The sequence below is a fragment of the Colletotrichum tamarilloi genome (genome assembly GCF_030869305.1).
Source record: "Colletotrichum tamarilloi strain Tom-12 chromosome Unknown Scaffold_13.1, whole genome shotgun sequence".
Classification (NCBI taxonomy): domain Eukaryota; kingdom Fungi; phylum Ascomycota; class Sordariomycetes; order Glomerellales; family Glomerellaceae; genus Colletotrichum; species Colletotrichum tamarilloi.
Window position 1 is genome coordinate 650397 of NW_026849396.1, and position 26638 is coordinate 677034.

A 26638-nucleotide genomic window follows, 5' to 3' on the forward strand; every position below is an offset into this window, starting at 1 on the left:
TTCGCCAACGCCACGCTCCAAGGCCAGACATCTTCAGCCCTAAAACCGCCTCTGGTCCAGGTACTTGCTCGCTGTTGACCATACCGCCTTGTCAGCCGCCGGAACCTCCTTGTCGAGCGTCTGTACGCCCTTGTGGATGGCGTCGAAAAAGGCAAATGCAAGTTGAATATCCTCCTTGAAGTTGGTAGCGTAGGGGAAGAAGCTAATGGGGAACTCCTCGATTTTGGCTTGTCGCAGCTCGATATCACCGACGGGAAGCTCGTCCATGAGTGTCTTGACCGCAATTCCCAGAGCGATGTCAGGGTTGTGGAGGAAGGGCAAACTGTGAGACCGATTAGTGGCTGAAATGATTGAGGTCAAACAAAGACACTTACGTCTGGCTGATTTGCAGGTAGTCGTTGCGATCTCTCTTTGACTGTGCGTATAGGAACATGGACGCCACAATTGCCTCAACGAGGTCGCGATCCGCCTCACGCACAGCAGTCGAAAGTGACCGGAAGAGGAGAAGGTTCTTGTTGAGCGGCCCGGTGTATCCATTAGACTCGTGTCGAAGTTTCAATAGGGAGGCACATCTGCTGATGAGAAGGATGCTCGCCTTCTCTTCGTCAGTACCGTTCATTGGCGCTCCATTAAGCTCTTCGTGTCGATGGCCTGAATTGAGCACATCGTGCCTGATGAGCTCGAACGCATTCAGGATCGCCTCAAATATGTTGAGACCTTCAGGTACCTGCAAGTCCTTGAGCGAATCCTTCATCGCCCAGATTGCGCTGGCAACGGCGTTACCCCAGTTCGTCAATGTGTGCGAATCATCGACGTAGCCGCGGAGATGGAGGAATCTCCAGATGGCGACCGCCGTGATATTCTGAACAGAATCAATGCCTCCAATACGCTTCTTCTCTTTGGGGAAGGTGCCTTTGACGAAATCATCGAACAGGAGTGCCAAAATCTCGAAAGCGATGGATCCAGGGGGTTCATCGACGCCTTCGGCGACAGTCTTGAAGGAGCTTTCCTTCACGTCCCATGTGGCGGCACGCTGAGATGGTGATGGCTGAAGAGACTTATTGATTTTATACGAGAAGTTGTCGTCGAACCAAACCTTCATGGTGATGGCGTTGTGCTGGAGACCACGGTGAAGTCTCGGTATCAGAAGCGCGATGCTCTGCTCCTTGAGAGGAACAAGTTGGCTAGTAACCAGTTTTCTATACTGTTCTGAGGCAACTCCATCCAGCGTAGGCGTGACGACGATTCGACTATGTGTTATATAGTCGAGGACGCGAGAGCCAATTAGACCAGTATTGAGATAGTGGAACAATTCTCCGGGAAGCTGAAGACCAAGGTATTCGTGATTATCACTTGTGATGTGGTCAAAGTCGTTGACTTTGATCTCGCCTTCTTCGGATATATAGATGAAGTGGTTGACGGCCATCTTGGCTTGTCTGTACTTGTCCAGCCACTTGGGGTCCTTTGACTTCAGAATGTCGCCGTAGGAGCTGCAGGCTGATTGAACAGATTTTTCCGACGCTCTTAAGAGGTTGACAGCATCGTTTATCGTGAAAGGCTGGCGTGGGTTGAGTGAAGTGTCCAGGAGTGGTGGGAAGGGTGGTAGGAAGGAGGTTCCGGTCATGAGCAGAGCGTCGCTCAACATGCCTTCGCTGATGTTCAGTGACCGCACAAGATTCTTTTTGGATAACGATGTGACGGTCTTTGCCTCCCAATCTATCGTTCGAATCAGGGTGTCCTTGATCGGATACAGGATCAGCTCCTGCGAGCCCATGACAGCGGCGCATTGGTCTGAATCGATCATGTCGAAGTGGGCGAGCTAATAGCTCGTCAGCATCGAAAGTCTCGTCCTATTCAAGCTCGAACCTACCTGAGCGGAGGCATTATAGGGGGGGACAAGGAAGTGCAGGTCGTTGTCCTTCAGGATAGACTTGAGCAAGGGGTAGAGGTTCTGGATGCGAAAAGCGCCTGCAGTCTCATGGTCAGTGTGGCCCATCGGCATCACAGCGATGATGCGTACCGCTGTTGGCACCAAACGCGTCGACAGCTTCCTGTGCGTGGCTGTTGAAGTATAGCTTCCAAGCTTCGTCCGTCTTCTGGTTGGCAGTTCGGCCTCGCTGAACGGCGACCTCCTCTTGGCCGGTCACCGACTGTCCATCAAAGATGAAGAACGGCACGATCTTGTGTGCCTTCCATTGGTCGATATCAGCTCGGAGATGGTGCTCAATGCCAGTCATGCCACCCAGAGCGGGCAGGAGAGGTTCGTGGAAAGGAGGGGTGTCGAGGAAGAGTTGGAGGTAGTATGTCGCGTCAATGGCTATCGCGCAGTCTTCGAGCTCGGAGACATCGTGACTCCTGCCCAAATGATTTAGTTAAAAGGAATCTCAACGTTGAAACCCTGTTCGACTTACGTTGCCTGGCCATTGATCCAAGCGTCCTCCACAAGACCTGTCATATCGAGTCAGTAAATCTCATGGTACAAATCGCAGAGCGTAGCCCGGCGGTTGTGAAGCGCAGGAGTGAGAAGAGGCTGATGTGCCCGGCCGGAATCGTCCTGCCCGCCGTTCCTTCCTGGTGTGGTGAGGTGTGCTGTTCCCAGAAAGCCGAAATAGCCTTCTTTTTGACGGGTGTAGCTCGGAAGGTTCGATGCCAATGCTCAGGCAGAGTCTTGATGCTTCTCGACAGGCGAAGCTACGACGTATGTGGGTGTGTAGAGCTTCCAGGCAGGTACGGCGGAATCGGATGTTTTGGGGCGCAGGAAGCGGGTATGACGCAGGTAGCCTTGAAGACATGTGACGGCGAGGCGAGGATCGGGAAGAAAGAGATCGGAGAGCAGAGCAGAGGACCAGCGCATCGCGGGGTTGGGATTTCGGAGAGGCGAGAGAGAGGAGGAAGACTCACAAGGCATCTTGTCGGGCCTTGCGCAACGGCGAGGAGCTCGTCAGCTCGAGTTGACAACAAGCCGTTTGGAGGTGGGAAGCGGGTGGAGCTTGGGTCGCGAGACCACTCAGGGGAGCGGAAGCAAAGAGACTGGGCGCTTTGTAGAAGAAGTCGGAATAACTTGCAAAGGAATGGCTGAGCTTGTCATGAAAAAGGGAACGGCCGTCTGCAGGGCCAATGACACTGACAAGCGTGTCTCAAAAGAAGAGGGGAGCTTTTGGAAAAGAACGCTGGCGCTGGCGGAGGGGAGGTAATTGGAAAGTTTGGGGGTTCAGGAACGCAGGTGCGAGGTACCGCACCGCTGTACAGGGGGAGCAAGTTGGCAACCCTTGGGTTTCGAGGCGCTAGGGAAGTTGTAGGGTTAGCGTGTGTGAGAGGTGGAAGGAACCTATGGAAGGGAAAAAGATGTGGGTGGTGTTTGTGGCGGTGCATGTGGCTTGCTGCTTCCACGACTGTCTGTCTCCCTGAGGTGATTTCCTCCCACGATGTTTCCAGTTTGAAGGTGCTAGTTTCCCTTCTGTCTACGCCTACAACGCATTGCCTTTCCTTCCGGTTACATATTTAGACGCCTGTGTCCATTTTGCATCTTACCTATCTACCTTAGGGTTACATAAGATATGGTAGTGCAACAACAATCATCGGCTGCACTATGCATATACAGAGGTTCTCTTAATTAATTTGACAACCTAAGCCTCAAGAGAAATGCGCCCACCACCTCACGATTATAGGTACGATGTCAAGCAAGCATCTCCTACCAGCAGCACGGTGTCGGTCCAAGTTCCCGCCAACACGAGCCATCGCTCAAGCCACAGGCAGCATCAATTGACCGACCATGCAGCGGTTCCCGTCCCCGCTGCCCCCCGATCCCCGCTCTTTATATTCGCCTGTCCTCTGTGTCAGGGATGTGCGATGCAGCCATGTCTTGATCCCTCTTCTTCGCCGGCCCCTTGCATGTCTGCCCCCCGACAAACATCTTCAAATGACATTTCTCGGGAGCACAGCAAGCTTTCAGGTTACAGCTGCCATGGGATTTGCCGTCGCGTACTTCCATCATCTTCGCATACCCGGCCCCTACCATGCGACTATGGAGTTGCCCAATTTGAGCCTTCACAACTGGTCACTAGTATTTATTCACCTCCCGCAGCTGGCTACCTATTCATACGGAATATCCAAGGACTAGATGATAGGAATTGTTTGTATCAGCCTCCGTCTGTCTGTTCTTCATCCGAAAGCACGTGGCCAAGCCTACTAGCAATCTACCAAGAGCACACGATGGCGCAAGTGCGATTATACGGCCTGAACCCTGCTCAATTGACAACCTGGCCCTGGTGCATGCGGAGGTTCCTTCAAGCAGAGCAATACCAACATCAACACTCCGAGTAGACGGGCTCTGTTCACTTCATCTATTGTAAGCTTGGACTACATGCTATTCGCTCTGTCGGCCTAGTCTGACCGTTGGATTCCGTGGCGTTGGGGAACGTTTGCTAGCTGACAAGCTCTTGTCAAGTTTGAGCTTCGCTACTTGAATATTACCTTCTCCATTCCAATACCCGAACATCCACTGTCCCCCTCAGTAGACAGGTTACACATCCGACGAGTGCAACACGACACCTCAGGACCCGTCAACCTCTCGTGATACCAAATCTGACCACGGATATCCCGCTACCTCGGCCCTCTCCGCCCTTCGGTCGCTATCAAACGCTTCGTAATAGTCATTACCCAAGTCGTTGCCCCGGTCCCAAGCGGTCCCGTCCGCCCCTCCATTATCCCAGTCTTATCGCTTATCGCATCCCACTTCGCGCGACTTCGGTTGAATCTCGCCCCTCCAACCCTCCATTCTAATAAGTCAGCTCCGGCCACCTCCCTTTCGTAGTACTTTGTCTGACCTACCGCACCGTGAATTCACAAATAGACGGAGACAAATACACCATGGCGCCAAAGGCTAATATTCCAATTATTGACATTGCTGCGGAGGGTGTCGACAGGACCGCCATTGCGCGCCAACTTGTCGATGCCGCCGTCGAACATGGCTTCATTTATATCCGCAACACGGGCAAGTACATTGCGCTAAGCGACCAAGAGTCGGCATTTGATCTGGTATGGCCCAACTTGAAATGGAACCTCTTTCCAGAGCAATTCAAATGACAACAGTAAACAGTCCAAAAAGTTATTCAAGGCACCGGTCGAGGAGAAGGCCGCCTGCACCATCCAGAAGAACAACCGCGGCTGGTCTGGTATGCACTCTGAGACTCTCGACCCCAAGAACCAAAAGGTATGGCTGATCCTACCCAAATCTAGGGAATATGCAGATGTTGACTTTTTCATAGGTTGGTGATTACAAGGAGTAAGGTCAAAGGGTCTTTGAGCATCTCTACATTTTGACTTACACACCATTCAGGGCCTTCAACTTTGGCGAGTTCAAGGATGGCAAGGCCCAGCAACCTCTGCCTCCCATCATTCAATCAGATGAGCCCTTCCTGAACTCGTTCAGAGATCAGTGCCATACCCTCTGCCTGGAACTCCTCGAGCTTCTCGGCATTGGCCTCGATGTATTTTCTCCTCGCTCTTTCCTCCAGCTACCCTCCACGAGCAGTTCACTAAACTTGTCATCAGGTCAACCCCACAGACTTCTTCTCGTCCGCCCACCTCCGCTCAAAGGGCGACTCGGGCACAATCCTCCGCATGCTCTACTATCCGCCCACCTCAGCCACCTCCTCCAACCCAGACGACGTCCGCGCCGGAGCCCACTCCGACTACGGCTCCGTCACCCTTCTCTTCCGCCTCCGCGGCCAGGCGGGGCTCGAGATCCTCACCCGCGAGAACACCTGGGCCCCCGTCCCCGTCACGCCGCCCGGCACCGAAGCCGACCCCTTGCCTCCCATCCTCATCAACATCGGCGACCTCCTCAGCTACTGGACCAACGGCCTGTTCCGGAGCACCGTCCACCGCGTCGTGTTTGGCGGGGAGGGCGCCGAGGGCGAGACGGACACCGGGCCGAGGTACTCCATGGCCTTCTTCTGTCACCCCGTGGGCTCCGTGGCGTTGGATCCCGTGCCGAGCGATAGGGTGAAGGAGTTTGTCGCGCCCGAGGGGACGCCGAACGCGAATCCCTACGCGGAGCGCAAGGTCATGACTGCTGATGATCATTTGTTCATGAGGCTGAGGGAGAGTTATAAGGGACTGTACAAGGAGGAGGAGACCAAGGCATGAGTTGTAACAATTGGACAAGCCGAAATTCTCAATGGTTGTATGCATTCGTGAAACGACCACGAACGCCGTGACGTGTAGTATCCCTGGCCACGCTATGCAAAGTACAGACATAATCATCCCCATTCCCAAAGTCAACATCCGGAGAAAAACAAAAACAAAAGGACACTCTGCTAAGCCAATCCAACCCACCACTTCCGCTTGAGATCCGGCTGCTCCTTGGACGGCTTTAACCCCTTGAGCGCCTTTTCCAACGCCGTGACGTCCTCCAAAAGGCGCCAGTCGTACACCTCAACGTACTCGCGCCTGCCATTCGGCGTGTAAACCGGATTATCGTTCAGACATCTCAACAAGGTCTTTGTTGCTTCCCTGCGGTTGTGTTCGACGAAGCAGATTTTTCGGGGTCGTTTTCTTCTGGGGCGGTTCGTGGCCGAGGTAGATGCGGGTGTCGATGAAAGGGATGCTGCTGCTGCTGCTGATGATGATGATGTTGATGCGGTTATGACGGAGGATGCTATCCAGTCTTGCGGATCCGCGGTCCATTCGTGGATACCGTGAAGAGGGAGAAGATTTTCGGTGACCCAGGGTTGTTGGGCGATGCAGGGCGCGAGTAAGACCGTCGTATCTGCAAAGAGACAATTGTCGCCTGCGTGTTGGCACTTGGGCTTCGCTCGTGTAGACGAAGGTCCTGGCACGCTCTGACGATGCGGCTGAGGTATTTCTGCGACAGATCCTTCCATCGCTTTGCCCGGCTCATGTAAAGCAGCAATGGCTGAACTAGACGCTGTCTGGTCCACCACGATGTGCTTTGCTGTCGCTGGCCGTGTTTGGGACGCCTGAGGAGAGAGAGACATCTGATTGGCACTGATATCCCCGAGCGGTCGACGGGTTGGCGGAGGCAGCTCTCGCCCGGCGGTGCCAGATTCGGAAGAAACCCTCGGTCGTTTCTGCGGAGTAGCGTCTTCCCTCTCTGGACCTCTTTTGCTGGCCCTCGGCGAATTTGCTGCTTCGCTGGCAGTCTTGTCTTCAGCGATGAAGTCCATTTCTGCTGCCTTGGCTGATGAGGTTGGAGGAGTGATGAGAGTTGGCTCTGGGGCTTCTACCAATGCCGGTAACCGCTGGAGAGGCTTGGCAGGGCTTACGGAAAAGTTCGGCGCTGGCGAGGTTGAAGGCCGTACGGAAGAAGTGCGAGATGGCGTCATGAGAGAGCCCGTTGTGGACTGGCTGATAGCATCAACGGGAACACCACGAGGGTCCGCTCTTTCCAGTTTAGCAATCCAGTCCATCATTTCCTGACTGTCTTCCATGGCCGGAGTGGTGGTTGCTTCTTCAGCCACGGCCTGCAATTCAGAGAAAGAGATTGTGTCCATGAAGGATCGGTCAAAGTGTACCTTGGACACCTGAGGGAACCTCGGCTGCCAGAAGTTGGTGTTTCCCTCCTTATCAAATGAGAAACAGCGGACATCAAAGACCAGCGGTTCGGTGAAGACAACGGTGTGCATCTTTTGTTGAGCGATGCCTGGTGCGAGATGAAGGATCAAGGCATCATTGTCATCAAAAGACACTGGCATCGGGTTTCCGTAAATCGAGACGGTCTTGAGGAGGATCTCGTTGAGTTCCACCTGGTGAACCACTGTGAACACAGGCCGTGCCTGGCACCTCTCTACATCCTCCTTATTCTCGAGGCAACCGAGGTAGAAGTGTGTCCACTTGAGGTTGGGAATGCCGTAGCACTTTGCCTTGTCTGCATCGTAACGCGCTGCAACCACAGCAAAGTCGCCCACATCACCAAAACCTCCGATGTACTCTTTCTTCAGCTTGACGGGGCAACCAGCAAAGGAGCGGCGACTCTCGCTGAAGTCGAAATAGGGGTCGTCTGGCTTCAGCACCAGGCCCTCCTCCCGGGCAGTGATGGACTCAGCAAAGGCTCGTCGGAGATAATGCACTCCCAGTCTATCATTGAGATCAATGACTTGGCGCTCCACAAGGTCGGCATGACCCTCTCGGCGGTTGATCAACTTCGTCAGTCGCTCGAACCTCTCATTCTGGCTGGCACCCAGCAGAGATTCCCCATCGATGAGTAAAACGTCGAAGTAGATAATCATCAAGTGTTCATGGTCGTAGCGCCTAGAAACATTAGCTGGGATCCGTCATGTTGGTTAGGCGGACAAAGCTCCCGCTAGCTAGACGCGCCGAGCGAAAAGAGGAGAGAGAAGCATTACAGGCAAGGAAAGAGATGGCTTAATGATGGGGTGTGGGCTGATGTTCCCGGAAAGGTTGACTTACTGCGAATCCGCTTCCGTGTTGAGATAGCTACCTGACCTCGTAACGTATTTTCGTATCTTATGGAACGGCAGAATCTTCTTCTCCTATTCATCTTGTCAGTTTTCGGACATTGTGCTGATGCGATGGAGCATACCAAGTCACTGTAGACGACGAGCTCGCCCTCAAGGATACATCCCTTGGAGAGCTTGCAGCTCGTTCTCCCAATGTTGAGAGAGTCGCGTATAGCTCTGCTCTCATCAGTAAATGGCAAATGTGTGGTAAAGTGATGTTGAAGACTCACCCGTGTAACACAGCGCGGTCTTTGGTGCTGTCCTTGCCACTCTTGGAGAAGATTTGGATACATTTGAACCCCTTGCTCAAATCTATGTGAATCTGGCAGTATTCGCCGTCTATTTTCTTCTCACAACTCATGCGGCCTTGGATAAGCTTCATGCAGTGTTTTATGCTCCTCCCTTTCAGCCAGAACGGTCTTCCAACCTTGGTGCCCAAGACGGGCGTCAGGTGTTGTATTAGATCTCTCCACTTCTGATTTCCCGTGGCATTACGGAACGAGGGCTCTTTCCCCAGCTTTCTGAGGAGAGACAAGGCCGCATCAAAATTGTCCTGAACTCTGAGTATCGTGGGTAGTAGGGGGTCGTAACAATGATAGAGATGGCAAGGATCCAGCATGACTGGCTGGAAGTTCTTCAGTATCAGGCGGGTGAGCCATTTGGCCTCTCGCGCCTGTAAGCGAAGGTATAAGTGACCGAGGAGTTCTTGCCGATTGTTGCTGCTGGAATAGGGCTGCGAGGCCCGAACAACGGGCGAGCTGAACCTACACAAGGCAGCGAGGTTGTTGAGGGTTGAATCTATTTCTTCAACAGTTACAGCATCTTTTCCGAAGCAGATAGGAGGAGGCTAACAGTGATGTCAGCATGGGCAGATCGTCTTATTACTTCCTCACTCATGAGCTGGGAAAAGCTCCTCAGTCCCAATCTGTAACGCGGCTAATAACTCACCGTTTCCTTGAAGATTCTCTCAACACAGTCAGCCAGATCCTCGCCGCGACCGGCCTCTTTGTATCGACGCAATTCTTGGAGACGTGACGTTCCGAGACCAAAAGTGCGACCAACGATGTTGGCCAGCGTGTCGGCCTGGATGCAGTATACACGATCGGTGCGCTTATCCGGGAGGAGAGTAGAGAGCAGAGCAGAGGCATCTGTTCCCGGGTCGTCGATATGTTGGCGGTGCAGCGTGAACCAGCTGGATACACGTTGCTTTAGATTTTTATCGCCGGTTTTACACTGTTTGTGAGCCTGCTCCAGGAGATCGCAGACGAGAACAAAGGGAAGAGGCATCGTGACGGCTTCGTAGGTCTAGCATGGCCGCGAAGGGTGGTTTCAGTCGTCAGAGAGTTACTTGAGATATTGTAGATGAATCGATCGAGTTGTTCTTCCGAGAGAAAGCGTCTTAGGTTCACGTCACCGAGGGGCCAAAAGCATGGTAGGCACCAGTGGATGAATGATGGATGAAGGGCAGTTCAACAGTGAACCGTGATGATGCCTAAGGTGAAGTGCTCCCGTCTTTTGCTGCCTTCCTGTTCCGTCACCGCTTCCAGTTGGCTCCTGTGCCTCTTGCGAGCGTCATGCAGATGTTGACCACTGCGGGAAGGTCGCGTCACGCGTCTCAATTAGTGGTGGTGCGGTCTCACGTGTGGGCGTGCGTTTGCGTAGTGCAGGGAGGGCACCTCAGAATGGACGGATTTAGAAGTCCACCTCAGTGACATGCATCAGACCCAGACTGGCGGCTCAAAAGGTGGGTGAAAGTCAATTAAGTGCATCCGTAATTAGTGGTGTGATTATGCAACGATGTTCCACCCTTAGTTTACCCGTAGTGCATGCACAAATGGGGGTCCGAGTAAATGCATAAATGGGCAGGTTCTGGAAAGTCGAAAGGAGCAGTCACGTGGGTCTCTGAATAGAGTCGGGGAAACAAAGTGCGGCTGTGATTGGCTGCTAATTTCAAGGAAATTGTCAGATTGGGGAGTCCCCACACAGGCCACGGTTCATCCCAGCTCTTTCCTGCGGACCCTTGCCGGGACCTGCACACCTGCACACCAGCGCTCTTTCATAGTATTTTGTACCGTACGCAGTAGTTTTCTTGGAGATCTGCTAGCTGATGCCTCGGGCCCTTTTTCCAAGACTTTCCCGTCCGGCGCCGCCGTCAGTCCGCCGCCCATCTTTCGAGCCTGTTGCCCGGCCGCCCATCGGTTCCTGACAGGTTCTTGACTCCTGCTGCGGCTTGTTGCAGCGTCGCTGCGTCTTTACAGGTTCCTTGCAGACGATGGTGTCGCACGCTTGCTGCATTTGCTGCAAGCCCCTGAATAACGTCTGTCCTAGTGGATCGCCACGCCTGCAAACGCAAGCCTTGGCCCACTGGTTTCCGTGTGAGCGTGGACGATGGTTTCGTTTCGTCTTGTTGATCTGACGAGGCGTCCATCAAAACAATGGAAAAGCGCATGTGCGATGCCAGATCCAAGGTCGAGAACAATGGCCCAGAAGAGAGCGGAGGAGGATGATGCCTGCTTATCCAGAGACCTTACGCAGTAGTACCTATTAGCTTGGCTGTCACTGTCAACAGGGACGATGGATGTAGAGTAAACATTGCACTGGAGAAAGAAAGAGAGAAAAAGAGGCCCAGACTAAAACAAAGGCAATGCGTTTTACGGATACCACTCTCAAGAACACCACCACCCGTCCACGGCTCCGTCATCAACGGCTCAAGGTCAGACCACATGCTCCGGTTCCCATCCCAACAACCAGGGACGTAGCCAACAAAAGAGTCAACTGACCTACTGCCGCTGCTGCCATCGCATTGCATCTACCCGACTATCAATTTGAAGGTGCCCTACTAGTCACAGTTCTTCTTCTATTACTCGTCCATTGTCAATTTCATTCTTTCATCCCACCACATTCATATCTCTCACACACCCTCCTCCTCCACTGGTTCGATCTCACCGCCACTGTTCGCTCCTGCCGCTGTCAATACTCTCGCCATTGCTTCTTCTCTGCCAGCCTTCATCCAAACACCTCCTCACCTCATCTCAACCTTACCTTACCCAACCTTGCTCCTCTACCTTACGGATACCAATTACATAGCATACGACGACGGGTACCTTACCTCATACTTTGGGTCCAGACATCGGTCTCCCTGTTCCCCTTGTACGATCCCAGGTCAACAACACGTCTTCTATCAACAAGGCATCAACAAGCAAGCATCAAGCAATTCGAGCAGCATTGACAGCACAGAGCCACAGTACAGGGCCTCGCCCATAGCCGCATCCTCTTTTCGACCTCGCTTGGTCGTCACAATCTCTACATCAACACACGTTTCCCCATTTTCAGTCCTTGTTCCTCATCCAACTGGGAATCTGTGCCCGAATCTGTCATTCAAACCCATCCAAGGTTCTCGACGAAGCGAAGACAGGCGAGATCAAAAGTTTCCACTGGACCACTGCAGCAACGCAACTCCCTGACTACCGAGCTTTCCCACCCGGTAGCTTCTACTCCACAACCTAGGAGTCAGTCACACACCTAGCACTGCAGTGACAGAGCAAGATTGAAAGAGGTCGAGGCCCGCCCCTATCTACCGCAGTACAGCAAAATACCCTCGTCCGCCACGCCAGCTCGGCCAATCTCGCTATCCAATCGTCGCCCCCGTTGCGCTGCAACCCTGATTCAACGGCCCCCTACCAGACCCAGACCGCAGACCCAGAGAGGAGTTCCTTCAAGTCCCCAGCCCACGCAATCCGACTACCCTTACTGGCAGTCTGCCACTACGGAGCACCAACTGGATCTCCTGCTTAGGTTCCTGAACCTGGATCCCCCCCGACCCCCGAACTTTCAATTCTCTCCGGGCCGCCCTCTAATCGCTGCACTTTGTGGCTATCTGCCCGGTCCATTCACTCTCTTGCTGAGCCTGTGCCTGTGCCTGCACAACAACAAACACGCACACCTTCGGGCTGTCAATAATGACCCTCTTTCCACTCTACTCATGACAGCCATTTTTTTGCTACAAATCTGCTTCATCTCTGCTTGCTCACGCACTCTCTTATATGACCACCAGAGACACTTGAATTCCTACAAGGCTGTCGTTGCCAAAAGAACGAATAACGCTCACTCCTCCGCCGTCTGGAGACAGCGGCATACTCGGCGACCCATCACCGCCTCTCCCTCGCATTCTTCGCCTAAACGCCGTCGAGCATACACCACCGCCGCCGATCGCCAATCCTTGCACGAGGCGTCCACCGCGCACTTTGCTCGCGCTGAGATGCAGAGCACTCACGAGATCATACGCCGTCGTGCCTCTGTGGTTGAGCGTCCGCCGGCGGACCCCCCGGCCACCACGACCACCACGGCTTTTACACCACAACCTGCCGTCACCCCGAGATCTTCATATTTCAAGCCTTCAGAAGCCCAACTCGAGACTCTGATCGGAGAGATGGAGACCCCAGAGGCTGTGACGCCTCCTCCGCCTACTCCCTCAACCCAAGAACGTTTCTCGCGCGCGTCACGTTCAGAGTCGAACGCATCGCGTAACACGAACCGACTCTCACTCACCCTTCCTATTGCACCACCAACCAGCGATCCTTCTCGCCCAGCTTCTGTCGCGACGACATCATATCCCCCGACGCCTGTCGACAGCTCGACCATCACATCACCTTCAGACCCCAATGACTTCATCATTGCGATAGCAGCGCAAGAGCGACGTGTCTTGGAGATTCGCGAAGAACTGGCTCGCGCGGAGGGTGAACTGACGAGACTGAAGCAGCAGTGGACTATCCAAGGCGGTCAACGAAAGAGAGAGATTCGCAATGAGCCAATGCGTCCACTGGCGCCTCAATTTGAGCCATCCTTATTGGACGATGACGAGGCAGGCTTAAAGAGGAGTGTCGAACTGGATCGGAGGAAGTCGCTTTTGAGAGATTTGCAGGGACAAACCGGACCCAGAGAATATAGACGAAGAGTCCTCCGTGGCGGGCACACGAGGACGCTATCGCTGCTGTCACCAACCAAGCCGGAGGGTTTTGCTGTGCATGAGGATACCGCCAGTCTGAAATCGCCAGAAATCCGGTCTCCGCCCATGCTTTCTCATGCTGCTCTTTCCAAGAGAGCATCCTGGCAGCCGCGCTCATACAATACAGCCGTTCCCCCTGTCGCAAAGCAAATGGCACAGGACTTTAAGCTAGGTCTGTGGAGCTTCGTGGAGGATATCAGACAGGCCACTGTCGGCGATGAGCCCATCAATGGTGGACGTTCAGGCTCGACGGACCCTCATGGCAGGAGATCGTATGCTGCAGACCAGGACACCATCAAGGCCAACAGCTCTTCTCGTACCAGGGTCCCGGTGAACTCTGCCTTTGACTTGCCGCCTATGGACACGCCTAGCAAGCCGTCGAAAGCGTTGCAAGAAAGACCGAACCCTAAGCCCGCGACCAAGTCCACAACGACCAAGGCCAAGCACTTCTCATGGACTCCGCTGACTTTCGACTCCTTTGATGATAACGACTGGTCTAACTGGGACTCACCCCAGCCGTCCTCGGCCAAACCAGCACGCTGGAGTGGATCGACCGTTGGTGGAGCAGAGGACCTTGCGTCAATGGCCGAGACCAACGACGAGAATGTGACTCCACTGTAAGAGCCTCGCTAATGATGTTTTGCCACTCTCGAGATATACTAAGACATGTGTGTGAACAGTAAGAAGAAGTCGTCGATCACCATTGACACATCCGCTGCTCGGCCCGAGCCTCGACCTGAGTCAGCCCTACTATCTCCCGCTAGGCTGGAGGAGCTTCTGCCAACCGTCGTCAACAAGCTGTCGCCCGGCAATCTGAAGCGAACAGCCAACAACCTCATGGACGAATGGGAGAAGAGCCTCAAGGAGACTGACCAAGAGGAGCAGCTCATCGACTTCAAGGAGACCACGGCTTGAGCTACGTCTACGGGTCGCAATCATCACGACGAAAACACACAAGAATCGGCATGCTAGCATTGCAACGAAAAAGCCGACGCTGCACATACACGACCTCATCGCATTGATTACAGTATAGATAAAAGTACAAAAAACTGGACCGAACTGCACAAAGCGGCCAGATGAGATGAGCGGACAGGGTTTCTCCGCTGAACATAGAATATCCACTGGAGGCCAGAGCAGAGCCTCGGGGGAGTTGTGGAGAGGAAGAGAGCAGCGATGATGCTGTTCAGATATCGGCAAGTCAAGAAGGACGTGCATGGATAATCAGAGCTGCCGTGAAAGGAGCTCATATCGACGTATGTCTGGGTGCGCGGTCTGGCAGTCATTTCATGATGAATGACCTGTTGGATATTGGCAATGGCATAATGACGATACTAATGAATGTACGAACGTTAAGTTTTCGTGCTTTGGGATGGGATCAAAACATTGGCGTACGATACTGTTGGACCTTGTTGCTAAGAAACTCTCAGGCCTTGTCTACTTGCGACATGGTGACAATACGGGAGTTGCAGCTTCGGGAATGACTTGCTTAGACGTAGTTAGTTAGACTTAGTGTTAAATGTTTATGATTCGATGGTCAATCCGTTTAGTCCAAGTGATGATGGTGCCTCACCATGTAATACCTCATGTTGTAAATGACTTCACTTCAGAAGTCGTCCATTGCCTATCTAACCATTGCAGTCTGTTTTTTGCATCTATAAAATGGCATCTCCTCTTGTGTGCTCTAGAGAAATAGGAACATGAGCTTGAAGAAGTATGTCAAGTTGTGCAATTGCGTACGCGGTGAACGAGTTCGCAAAGGTGATATCCAAGCAAGGGATGCCTGCGATAGGTGCCGTCTCGGGGCCAACAGTGCGGAGAACAAGCTGTGTCTTAGAAGTAGCTATCCTGGTCGTGGCAGTGCAGCTCCCTCAGACTCATAGCAACCCAAAGTGGCCGGTGGAACTTTGCTTGACGACTACTGGCCTGCCGCTCCGTGTTGAACCGAACTCGTGTTAAACCATTTTCCGAGAGCGAAAAACATACTATTATGGGCCATATCAAGAACACCACGAAAAGAGGATATACTCCCAAGCATTGTGTACGGCCAGAGACGTGACAAGAGATCCTGGATTACAAAGTGTATGCAAGTCGCATTCCATCCTCGGCTTCGGGTGTGACCGTGACTGGTTGACTTGCTTATTTATGGAAAGTAAGATGGCGCTGGTGACAGTTCGCCTCCAGTATCAACGCCAAATCCGCCGGCTGTCTCGTCGCCGATTGGCACTCCCCATCATGATGGAAAAGATGATTGACAAGGTCGATGGAAACCGCTTATCTCTGGTAGTTTGGCTGCTCAAAAGGTTCTCTGAAAGTGAGGGCCCTCGAGCCCTGAGTACAAAAGCCGACGAAGCTAGGATGTGCAACGTTTGTTCTCGCATACTTATCTGATCATGGTTACTTGTTTGGAGGTCAAACGTCTCAAGCGCGTTACTCGGGTTCATTTCAATTCGAGACGAAAAGCATCTGGTCTACATGTAAGGTCCGCGCTTGCCGTGGTGAAGAGCAGCAGTCTCAAAGCCTAAGGTAGCGAACAATTGGTAAAGTGTGCTGGCAGCGTTATCGACAACTCGGCAAAGGCCAATGTTCCTTACCTTAGTTGATGCCCAGATCAGCAAGGGAACAAGCCGAGAAGGCTATCGGGCCCTGGAGCAGGCCGAAGCTTCCCCCGATCTCGGCAGGTGGGGTGTGGGGTTGAGGGGAGGGTTCTCCAGGGCACTTAGCAGGGCGGGGCACGACTTACATTTGCCAGCGAAAGCAGGCCATTCCGGACGAATAACTCGTCCCCGACTTCGCTCAGCTATATATCTCGTCGAACTTTCTTCAGTTACCTCGCTTTCTCTTCCAATTACCCCTCCTACGATACCCCTCATTCATAAAAGTATTGCAAACATGGCGGAACACAACATTGTTGTCTTTGCGGGCGACCACTGCGGCCCAGAGGTGACTGACACCCCGGGGCTTTCCCACTTTTGACTCTGAATGGAGAGAGGCTGACTTTACTTATTCAACAGGTCATTGCTGAGGCAATCAAGGTACGAGGCCGGTCATTGCGACTTGAAATTGAGCTCGTCTGACGCAGGATACAGGTCATCAAGACAGTCGAGAAGCTGAGTCCGACTGCTGGCAAGTTCAATCTGCAGGACCACCTGCTTGGAGGGGTAAGTCATCCCCCGATGACGGATCACACGGGCCCAAAGAACATCCACGAGAGAAACTTAGTGCTAATCTCGGCGTTTCTCCCCAGTGCTCCATCGACCAGACCGGCTCCCCCCTCACCGACGAGGCCCTCGCTGCCGCCAAAGCCGCCGATGCCGTGCTTCTCGGCGCCATCGGTGGCCCCGAATGGGGCACCGGCGCCGTCCGCCCGGAGCAGGGTCTCCTGAAGCTGCGCAGTGAGATGTGCGCCTACGGCAACCTCCGTCCCTGCTTCTTCGCGTCCGACGCCCTCGTCGAGTCATCCCCTCTGAAGGCGTCCGTCTGCCGCGGCACCGACATGATTATCGTTCGCGAGTTGACTTCGGGCCTGTATTTCGGAGAGCGAAAGGAGTACGATGGAACTAATGCGTTCGACACTACCGTTTACACGAAACCAGAGATTGAGCGTATCGCGCGCTTGGGCGGTATCCTGGCCAGGAAAAGGGGAGATTCGCGGGTTATCTCGCTCGACAAGGCAAACGTGCTGGCGACGAGCAGACTCTGGCGTACTGTCGTCGATGAGGTCTACAAGAACGAGTTCCCTGATCTCAAGGTTGAGCACCAGCTTATCGACAGCGCCGCCATGATCATGGTCAAGAACCCGACGCATCTGAATGGCGTCCTGTTGGCGCCTAACTTGGCTGGTGAGCAAGGCTCCTCGCCCACCTCGAAGGCGGTGTAGCTGATAAATCCATAGGCGATATCCTTAGCGACGAGGCGAGCGCCATCACTGGAAGCATAGGACTCCTCCCCAGCGCAAGTCTCTGCGGAGTGGGCACCGCAGTGCCTTCTATTTGCGAACCTATTCACGGTAAGCCTGAATTCTTTTTCAAGCCCTCATAGAGACATCAGTCGCTAACGCAGATAACAGGGAGCGCGCCGGACATTTCAGGCAAGGGTATTGTGGTACGTCAGGACCCCATTTTGGGCGATTCCCATCCATTTTCTGCAATTACAGAGCTGACATCGTTTCCAGAACCCCATTGGCACCATCCTTTCCGTGGCCATGATGTTCCGGTACTCTCTGAACCTCGGCCACGAGGCCAAGCTCGTCGAGGACGCGGTTCGCGTCGCCATCGATGCCGGGTTGAGAACCAAGGATATGGGCGGCAACACGAGCACCGCCGAGGCAGGAGATCTCATCGTTGCTGAGCTGTCCAAGATTCTCAAGGCGTGAGATGTCTCTTGCAGAAAGGAAAACTGAGAGGGAGGTTGACAAAGGAAACGGGAAAATCGGGGAGAGGGTGGAAGAAACTGAAGAAAATAGTAGCTGAAAAAGCGAAATGTGTCGAGAAAAGCAGTGGTTGACAGAACAGTGGTTGAGACGAGACGAGCTTACATCACTGTCGAGGAAATAAAAAAAAATGAAGTTTACTTGACTACGCAGTTTGGCTGTATTGGCTGCCTTATGTATCACGGCTAACTAGGCCTACCACTATTACCGTAGCCGCAGCTACTATCTTCAGTACTTACAAAAATCTAGAAAGACGTTTGTACGAAGGGATTGTCCGACATTCCAGCATATTTCGATTTTAAGGTCCCCCATTTCACCTGACTAGCAATATTATAAGTATGCGACAATAGCTTAGTTACGATGGCGGCAGTACTGATGGTAGTAGCATCTCGTAAGCCTAGTTGGTAGCAGTACACGGTCAATTCAGCCAGACGACACAGTCAAATTAGTCGGGCTCGAAGTAGATGGGGCGCATTAAACAACAAATAAGCTAGGAGCAGCTCATTAAGTACAACAAAGGAATCCTTAACCAATGCATATGCTGTAAAGTGCTCTCGGGTTCACTATCAGTAATCGGGCTCCTGCAAGGTACCTCGCCTAGCGCCGGGCGCCTGGCCAATGCAGTCACGTGATGTTAACTGTCCAGTCAGGAGCTGGGCCGTCGTCTGCAACACATGGATTACAGTGACGTCGAAGCTCTGGAGATAGCTTCTGCTCAACCTCTAACAACACCTCGACGACATTCATCTAGCCCGCCCTTCCCCTCAACCGCCGACCCTCCTACATCCTCCATCGACTCTCCCTTTGTAACGACGCTACACGAGCCGAGCCCTGCTCGCGTCGAACCGCCCAGCATGCCTCCTGTAAGCACCCCGATCCCAACGCCCCGTTGTCGCCATCGCCGCGTCTGTTATGCGGCATATGCCAGCCCCACCGACCTCGATTGCTGGTTGCTGACCTCGGACGCCAACCCCTACAGAAGCAGAAGAAAGAAGCCAAGGTCGAGCAGGAGGAGGATCTCGGACATGGTAAGCTCTTGATACTCTCTGATGCATCTTGATGATGCCATTGACTGACCATATCGTGCAGGCAAGATCTTCTCCGTCTCAGGGTTCGTTTGAAGCTCCCCCGACCCGACTCGGCCCCTCAATCTGTCGCGCGCGACGACTAATCATGCAGATAGACCCGTCATTGTTGCCGAGGACATGATTGGTGTTGCTATGTACGAGTTGGTAGGTTGAGATGGTCGTGAAACGTCTGGGATGATGTCTAACATATTCGCAGGTTAGAGTCAGTCACGATAACCTAGTCGGTGAAGTCATTCGAATCAACGGCGACCAAGCAACCATCCAGGTCTACGAGGAGACTGGTACGTTTCCGACTCCCGATTTCACCCCTCTCCGAATCTAATGCAATGCGCAGCTGGTGTCACTGTCGGTGACCCCGTCTACCGCACCGGAAAGCCCCTTTCCGTCGAGCTCGGCCCCGGTCTGCTCAACGGTATTTACGATGGTATCCAAAGACCTCTCGAGAAGATCAGCGAAATGTCGAAGACCATTTACATTCCCCGCGGTATCGCCGTCCCTGCCCTCGACCGTAATAAGAAGTGGGATTTCGAACCCACCGCAAAGGTCGGCGACCACATCTCAGGCGGCGACGTCTGGGGTACCGTCAACGAGAACTCGTTCATTTCCGTTCACCGAATCTTGCTACCTCCTCGCGCCCGCGGTACCATCACGAAGATCGCCAGCAAGGGACAGTACACCGTCGCCGAGCCCCTGCTCGAGGTCGAGTTCGATGGAAAGAAGACCGAGTACCCCATGATGCAGACTTGGCCTGTGCGAGTTCCCCGCCCTACCACCGAGAAGCTCCAGGCGAACGAGCCCTTCATCGTCGGTCAGAGAGTGCTGGACGCCCTTTTCCCCAGTGTCCAGGGTGGTACCGTCGCCATTCCTGGTGCTTTCGGCTGTGGCAAGACTGTCATTAGTCAGTCTGTGTCCAAGTTCTCCAACTCCGATGTCATCGTCTATGTCGGCTGTGGTGAGCGCGGAAACGAGATGGCCGAAGTCTTGAAGGATTTCCCCGAGCTTACCATTGACGTTGACGGTCGCAAGGAGCCCATCATGAAGCGTACCACCCTCATCGCCAACACCTCCAACATGCCCGTCGCTGCTCGTGAGGCCTCTATTTACACCGGTATCACGGTCGCCGAGTACTTCCGTGACCAAGGTCTCGACGTTGCCATGATGGCTGACTCCTCCTCGCGTTGGGCTGAGGCTCTTCGTGAAATTTCTGGTCGTTTGGGAGAAATGCCTGCTGATCAAGGTTTCCCGGCCTACCTCGGTGCCAAGCTTGCCTCTTTCTACGAGCGTGCCGGTCGCGTCGTGTCTCTCGGTTCACCTGAGCGAAACGGCAGTGTCAGCATTGTCGGTGCCGTCAGTCCCCCTGGTGGTGATTTCTCCGATCCCGTCACTACTTCAACTCTCGGTATCGTACAGGTCTTCTGGGGTCTCGACAAGAAGCTCGCGCAGCGCAAGCACTTCCCCTCCATCAACACCTCGCTCAGTTACTCCAAGTACACCATGGTTCTCGACAAGTGGTATGAGAAGGATTACCCCGACTTCCCCCGTCTCCGTGACCGCATCAGACAGCTCTTGTCCGACTCTGAGGAGCTTGACCAGGTCGTGCAGCTGGTCGGAAAGAGTGCGCTGTCTGACCCCGACAAAATCACTCTGGATATCGCCGCGCTTCTGAAGGAAGATTTCCTGCAGCAAAACGGTTACTCAGACTATGACCAGTTCTGCCCGCTGTGGAAGACGGAGTGGATGATGAAGCTTATGGTTGGCTTCCACGACGAGGCACAAAAGGCCATTGCTCAAGGCCAGAGCTGGGCCAAGGTCCGTGAGGCCACCGGTGATTTGCAGGCCAAGCTGCGTCAACTCAAGTTCGAGGTTCCCTCCGAGGGCCAGGAGGCTATCGAGAAGAAGGTGAGTCTACGTGATAATACTACCGGTCGTTGTCTATTTGCTAACTCAATTGGAATAGTACGAGGATATTCAGCAGCAGATGCTGGACAAGTTTGCCTCTGTTGTTGACGAGTAATTGCGTTTAAGCATTAAGAATTGTCCTGTTTAGTCTGCATTCCTTGCACCGTGATGGGATGTCTCTGGTTTCAATAGATAAGTCTAGGGCGAAGACGCATCATGCATGGTAGTTCCTTGTTTCGTAGTCTCGGCTAGTATATCCTATCTGTAAATGAACGTTACTATAGCCGAAGTGCGCTTTACAGTTGAAAGTGAGACCGGCATACCGCGTGGGTGAAGATGTAGATCGAGGCACTCGGAGGTGCCTGGTCAGCTACGTCCAACTCTACAATAACAACAGAGCTCTGTGCTTGAAGCCCTGGAGCTCATCTTTACCGTTAGTCTACCGGGCGATATCGCTGTACCCGATGCTGTCTAGGAAACAGGCCGACTCATACATACGCACATTTCCTAAGGACGTAGGCTAGATAGCCAGACAGCATGATCGAATTAGGTTCGAATGATTTGGCTGCATGAGTACACAAAGCACCTGCACAAGTAAGATTACGAATTTTCCCATTTCATCGTCCCAAATCTCTGTCTACATCTACGATATTGGTGAAGGTGGATCTGGTGACTGCTCCTGCCTTTCGGATGAATACTACACGGACAAGAGAGAAAGCCCATATAGGTCCCAACAATCCCATTCCTGTCACCAGCCAGCAGGCGCCCGTCTAGGTCGACGGGTCAGGTCAAACTGGCTGGGTGGTGGAGTGGTTTACGGTCAACAATCAAATTACGCCCATAGCCTACTCGACGACAGGCTCCGAGTTCGAGTTCGATTCCCAGCAAGTGCACCAAGAGATGTAGCCACACCGGTGGTGAACTCTTTTTTTCTTTTTCCCTGCTGAATATTCATACGCACATTAGACTGTTTACATTGACCCACGAAAATTTAATCCCCCCTTTCATGATTTACTCATCTCTTCCTGGAGCCATGCTGGGATCGCAGGCGGATGCTCCCAGCCGTCGAGGTAGCTCTGCCTTGAGACGCCTTCACTACTCGGCTTGGCGTAGATGCCCGTAACGTACCAAACCGTCTCGCCCTTCTTGATGGTGTGCTGGAGCGTCGGGATGGTGGTGCGGCTCTCGACGAGGTTGGAGTTGGGGTCGGCGTTGACGAGGTTCGCCGTCCGCTCGATGCGTTCGCCTTCCAGGGCTTTTATGCCCACGGCGCCCTTGGACACGGCAAAGGAACCGTCTTGGCCTCTTGCGAGCCCTTCGGGCGTGTTTGTGTCGTAGTTGCCAATGATTTTGGGAGATGTGCCCTCGCCCTTGGCTACGTCGTAGAGGTCGAGGTACCGCCCGTCTGTCGAGTTCTCGTTGGCAATGGCAAAGGAGCCGTCGGCGGTCATGACGTCGCGGCCGGCTTTGATGTGGTGGATGCGCAGGTGCCAGTTGGGTGTGGCCTCGGCAGGGGGCACGAGGATGGTCTTGATCTCGACGTCAGAGAAGGGCTTCCACACGGAGACGAGGACCGGCCCGCTGCCGTCTCTGGACTCGATACCGGCGTACTGTGAGAGCCGGCGCGTCTTCCAGTACTCGCCGCCGTCGTCCGAGAGGCCGAGCTGTGAGGCGAGGGCGTACTGCTCGAGGGAGAAGAGGCCCGGGGGTACGGAGTAGCCGTAGGCGCTTGAGTAGGCGAAGGCGCCGTATTTGGCGTGTGTGCCCTTCATCGGGTAGCTGCAGGCCTGGCCGGAGGAGAGGAGCATGCAGTGACCGCCAATATTGCTCATGATGTGGCCTGGCTGGGAGAGGGGCTTGAGCTTGGGGATCACATCCCAGGCTTGTTCTTCCTTTGATGTCCAGAAGGGGTGGTCTTCGGGGACTGCGAGGCAGATGAAGGCTAGGCAGGCCCAGTACTGGCAGGGGATATCAGCCGGCTATAAACTTGTAAAGGTGGTTTATACAGGCGCAAAAACTCACAGGACTTCCGGGACTGTTGTAGTTCTCGGCCATGTACATGTTTGGGTACGAGTACCCAACCGTCAACGTCCCGCTCGGGCTCCACATGTCGTGCTGCGTCTGCCACCAGCGCAGGTGACGCATCACGATGCCCTTGACCATACCCCACGTCAGGGGCTTCGGCAGCTCGACGCCGGCGTACGCGAGGGCGCCCCAGAACGAGACCATGGCGAAGCGGTAGCCGACGCTGCGGCCAAAGGGGATGGCGCGCCCTTGTTCGTCAAAATAGTGCGCGAGGTCGAGGGCGACCAGCTGCGCCCTCTTGCGGAACTCAGCGGCGCGCTCGGGCTCGTCGTCGCCGGCGATCTTGGCGTAGAGGAGCTGGAGGAACTGGATGGCGAAGCTGGAGGAGTAGTAGTCCATCTGGTGGATGCCCTCCGGCCCGTCGTTGGACCAGCCGCCGGCGCGGTAAAAGGTGTCGAGGTGCTTGATGTCTGCGTCGAGGCGCGCCTGTGAGAATTTACCGCCGTTCTTCTTGAGGCCTAGGTTGGCGAAGACGCGGAACCAGAGCCAGTTTGTGTTTGGCATGCTTTGAGAGAGGGTGTAAGTGTTAGTAATGTAATTTTGAACGGGGATATGACTGCATATTTACTTCTTCTCGTTGATTGAGTTGCCTAGCCAGTTCTCGACATTTACACGCTCCTTTTCGGATAGACTTTCCCAGATAGTTGGTGCTACGGCGAGAGTGAAGCCTATCATATCTAGTCAGTCTCTGCGAAGTGGCCGGCATATTCACTCGTGTAAGGTAAATCAAACATACCAAAAGGGCACATCTCAACCATGCGCTGGTCATTATCCCGGGGAAACCCCCAGTACTCTGGGTTCTCGGGGTCAGTACCAGCTTTGATGCCCTGGATCCACCACTCGGTGCCGCGATACTCTCCCCCGCCGGCCAGGAGGGCCGCGAGGCCCCAGATGGGGCGGAGGATGCCCTCGACCTCAGAGGCGGCCTGGTCGAAGCGGACGGCGGTGGCGCCGGGGACCCTGACGCGGGCTTTCTGGGGAGAGAAGAAGGGCTCGAGGGGGTCGAGGAGGGTACGGAGGAGCTCTTGGACGGAGGACCTGTCTGTGAGGTTTACTTTGGAGAAGGGGTGGGCGCCATTGTAGCCCAGCACGAGGCCGGTTTTGGGGTCCTCCATGACGAGCTTGAGGTGTGATTATCGATTAAGAATGAGGGACACCTTGTGAGGGAGAGAGAGCAAGAAGAACGAGATGAGAACGTCAGGTAAGAGTAGAGGAAAACGTTCGGAATAATGAGTAGCTATGTACGCGGGGGAGCATCGAGGTCATAACCCGGCATCCCACGCAACGAACCTCGCGTTAGAATTACTCCGGCCAGCATGAATACACGAGCAGTCGGGCGACTTTCGCCGTGCCGTGTAGACGCAGAACCATCGGGTCTAGCTTTGCGGGATGGTAAGATGGTGGGGTCGACTTCAGTCTTCGGGGGGAGCTCTGTCCAATGTTCTTCTTCTCTCCCCTTCAAGATCGTCCAGGTTGTTGCTTGGGGGTTCCTCCCCGCTCAATGTTTGGGGTTCGGTGGGGGTGGAGCGTGAGGGGGAGGGGCTGCTACGACAAAGTACGGATACCCTCGTATGAATAAGTGCTACTAACGGCGATGCGGAGGAGGGGAAGGGTGACCTGTATCCGTGTTCGCGGCTAAATGCGAAATGGAAGACAACCTGCAGCACCGGCAACCATGCCGGCCGTTCAGCCTTAATGCAATGGGGGCTGCTCTACTGCAGGTTAGATAGTCTTGGAGATTCATGGTGCAGAGACCGGTGATGCATGTGCTGTCACCTAGGTGAAGAATATGCCAAATCGTGTGGTCCATGGAGACCAAATTTCTCCGGATGAAGAGCTCGCCGTATTTCCTGCTGTAGCTCGTGACTGCGGTGTTTGCATCCGTCATCAGGCCCGACTGAGGACGGGGCATCACAGTTATTGTTCTGCAGCTGTGTAATTGGCTACCATCAAGTACAAGTTAGGCCCCTAGTTTCTCCATCACCTGGAAGGGTGGCCGAGTTGGTTATGGCGCCAGGTTAAGGTCAGCTTAACATCTGTTTCCTGGTGGGGCAACCCGCGCGAGTTCGAGTCTCGTCCCTTTCATTTTTTGATCCTTTGACACTTGATAAGATACTCTTTTGCTAAGATGAAGGTATCTGATCATTTTATGCCCCTTGCACTGCATCTCGCTGTATTTCAACTCAGTCGAAGCTGGTGTCGGGGAGTTCGGGGAAGGTTCATATGCTGAGGTAAGTCGTAGATACCTTCCCACCTTTAACCAAAGTTCCGCAGTTCTACGCTTCGCGCGTTGAGTTTCATTGACCTTGATGACTTTGGAATACTTGACCTACATATCCGTTTCTCTATGTAGAATTTGATAAGGCGTTTGTTCTCCCTGCCATTGCTTGAACTTTGGCTGGTTTACTGCGTGATTCTTCCCGTGTATAAGCCCTCAAGATCTCGTTTATGGCAACCAAGTACGAGACAGGGATGCCTCTTGAGAAAGTGCCCAGGACGTCGATGCATCTCGCTCAGCACACGCTGGTGGTGAAGAAGAAGTAAAGCTGATACTAAAAGGCTATGTCTCTAGCGAAGAGAAGCCGGTCAACAAGCCACTATCCTACATCCTTCTTTAGCAACCCCATTGTATTCTCATCTGAATGATCCGCAGACGAAAGCCAGAGGTAGATAGTGGTGTAGCTAGGCTGTATTATCGCGTGTAGGTGTAAATATACCAGGCGGGCCCAAAAGCATACTCAGTATTTCGGCAAAGAAGCCACTGCCGAATAGGAGATGTGGGCCGCTGATCTTGATCCAGTCTAAGCCTGGAGAAATCATGTCAAGACACAAGAGAGCAATCGTATATATACACCTTTCTAACGGTAACGACAGAAAGACAAGAGGCAATAGTGGGAAGGCGCGGACCACAGAGTCTCACGAGGACACTCGACTATCTAAGTCACTTACCTAGAGTAGGCACTCACACGTTACCTGAGGTAACTAATAGCTTCTAGCTGGAGCATATTTAGAAGGAGTAGGTCCCGAGAGGACATGCTGCCCGTCACATCTTCAACTTCGAATACCCACCAAGACGTGTTCGATATTGTGCATTTGTATGGGCCGAGATTTCTCGCGTCTTTAACCTATCACCGTACCCAGGATGGACGTAATACCACAGAAGAGCGTTCACATATATATCACGCGGAACCCAGGCATCAGATCAACTACTTCAGATCCGCATCGTTGGAACATAATATTCATCTTCGGTTCATCTTTCTTCTTCCCTACAGCCAATCCTCTAAAAACCCATCCTCCAACAGCTTCACCCGAGCCATATGGCATGCACCGCCGCCACAACCCGCCCATGCAACAGAAATACCAACAGCCCCAAAGAAAAATTCAGAATGCCAAACCCAAAGACCAGCCGGGAGCCCAGCATTCTTCTCCATTCCCTCATGCTTGAATGTCTTGAACCCTGGAAAAGGGAAGAGCCAAAGTGACCACGTAAACCGGCAATAACGCAGCGATGCAGCGATGCAGTACAAAGACGCCCCAATGATTTGCAAGCGCCTCGACTCCTTTCGTGCCCTCCTGTACATCGTGGGGGAATAATTCACAATCGAAAAAAAAGGGTGGAACCACTCCGAATCCTCAGTTCCCTTCCTCC

At 53.6% G+C, this 26638-nt stretch overlaps 8 protein-coding genes across 8 annotated transcripts; 4 read left to right on the forward strand and 4 right to left on the reverse strand.

Annotated features, from left to right (window-relative positions):
- Positions 1-39: 39 nt before the first annotated feature.
- CTAM01_05327 (XPG domain-containing protein) lies at positions 40-2455 on the reverse strand (the record flags this gene model as incomplete). The annotated part of the gene is made up of 5 exons (XM_060521357.1): positions 40-322; positions 375-1819; positions 1871-1968; positions 2021-2355; positions 2412-2455. The coding sequence occupies 5 exons, from the start codon at positions 2453-2455 to the stop codon at positions 40-42; spliced, it is 2205 nt and encodes a 734-aa protein (XP_060384163.1).
- An 18-nt stretch (positions 2456-2473) lies between these two features.
- Positions 2474-3079, forward strand: CTAM01_05328 (uncharacterized protein; the record flags this gene model as incomplete). The annotated part of the gene is made up of 1 exon (XM_060521358.1): positions 2474-3079. One exon carries the CDS (start codon positions 2474-2476, stop codon positions 3077-3079), a length of 606 nt encoding a protein of 201 aa, XP_060384164.1.
- A 1790-nt stretch (positions 3080-4869) lies between these two features.
- On the forward strand, positions 4870-6150 carry CTAM01_05329 (2OG-Fe(II)oxygenase superfamily protein; the record flags this gene model as incomplete). Its single annotated transcript, XM_060521359.1, has 5 exons — positions 4870-5037; positions 5099-5212; positions 5268-5284; positions 5339-5489; positions 5554-6150. The coding sequence occupies 5 exons, from the start codon at positions 4870-4872 to the stop codon at positions 6148-6150; spliced, it is 1047 nt and encodes a 348-aa protein (XP_060384165.1).
- Positions 6151-6320: 170 nt separating this feature from the next.
- Positions 6321-9770, reverse strand: CTAM01_05330 (ATP dependent DNA ligase domain-containing protein; the record flags this gene model as incomplete). The annotated part of the gene is made up of 5 exons (XM_060521360.1): positions 6321-8274; positions 8434-8516; positions 8567-8660; positions 8714-9330; positions 9432-9770. 5 exons carry the CDS (start codon positions 9768-9770, stop codon positions 6321-6323), a joined length of 3087 nt encoding a protein of 1028 aa, XP_060384166.1.
- Positions 9771-12465: 2695 nt separating this feature from the next.
- Positions 12466-14403, forward strand: CTAM01_05331 (uncharacterized protein; the record flags this gene model as incomplete). The annotated part of the gene is made up of 2 exons (XM_060521361.1): positions 12466-14105; positions 14169-14403. 2 exons carry the CDS (start codon positions 12466-12468, stop codon positions 14401-14403), a joined length of 1875 nt encoding a protein of 624 aa, XP_060384167.1.
- Positions 14404-16377: 1974 nt separating this feature from the next.
- On the forward strand, positions 16378-21019 carry CTAM01_05332 (V-type ATPase; the record flags this gene model as incomplete). Its single annotated transcript, XM_060521362.1, has 14 exons — positions 16378-16428; positions 16500-16520; positions 16575-16646; positions 16733-17327; positions 17381-17494; positions 17555-17589; positions 17660-17856; positions 18669-18780; positions 18897-18945; positions 19007-19028; positions 19101-19149; positions 19202-19286; positions 19340-20904; positions 20963-21019. The coding sequence occupies 14 exons, from the start codon at positions 16378-16380 to the stop codon at positions 21017-21019; spliced, it is 3024 nt and encodes a 1007-aa protein (XP_060384168.1).
- Positions 21020-21908: 889 nt separating this feature from the next.
- On the reverse strand, positions 21909-24104 carry CTAM01_05333 (uncharacterized protein; the record flags this gene model as incomplete). The annotated part of the gene is made up of 4 exons (XM_060521363.1): positions 21909-22862; positions 22927-23494; positions 23558-23657; positions 23726-24104. 4 exons carry the CDS (start codon positions 24102-24104, stop codon positions 21909-21911), a joined length of 2001 nt encoding a protein of 666 aa, XP_060384169.1.
- A 2151-nt stretch (positions 24105-26255) lies between these two features.
- On the reverse strand, positions 26256-26570 carry CTAM01_05334 (uncharacterized protein; the record flags this gene model as incomplete). Its single annotated transcript, XM_060521364.1, has 1 exon — positions 26256-26570. One exon carries the CDS (start codon positions 26568-26570, stop codon positions 26256-26258), a length of 315 nt encoding a protein of 104 aa, XP_060384170.1.
- Positions 26571-26638: the final 68 nt, after the last annotated feature.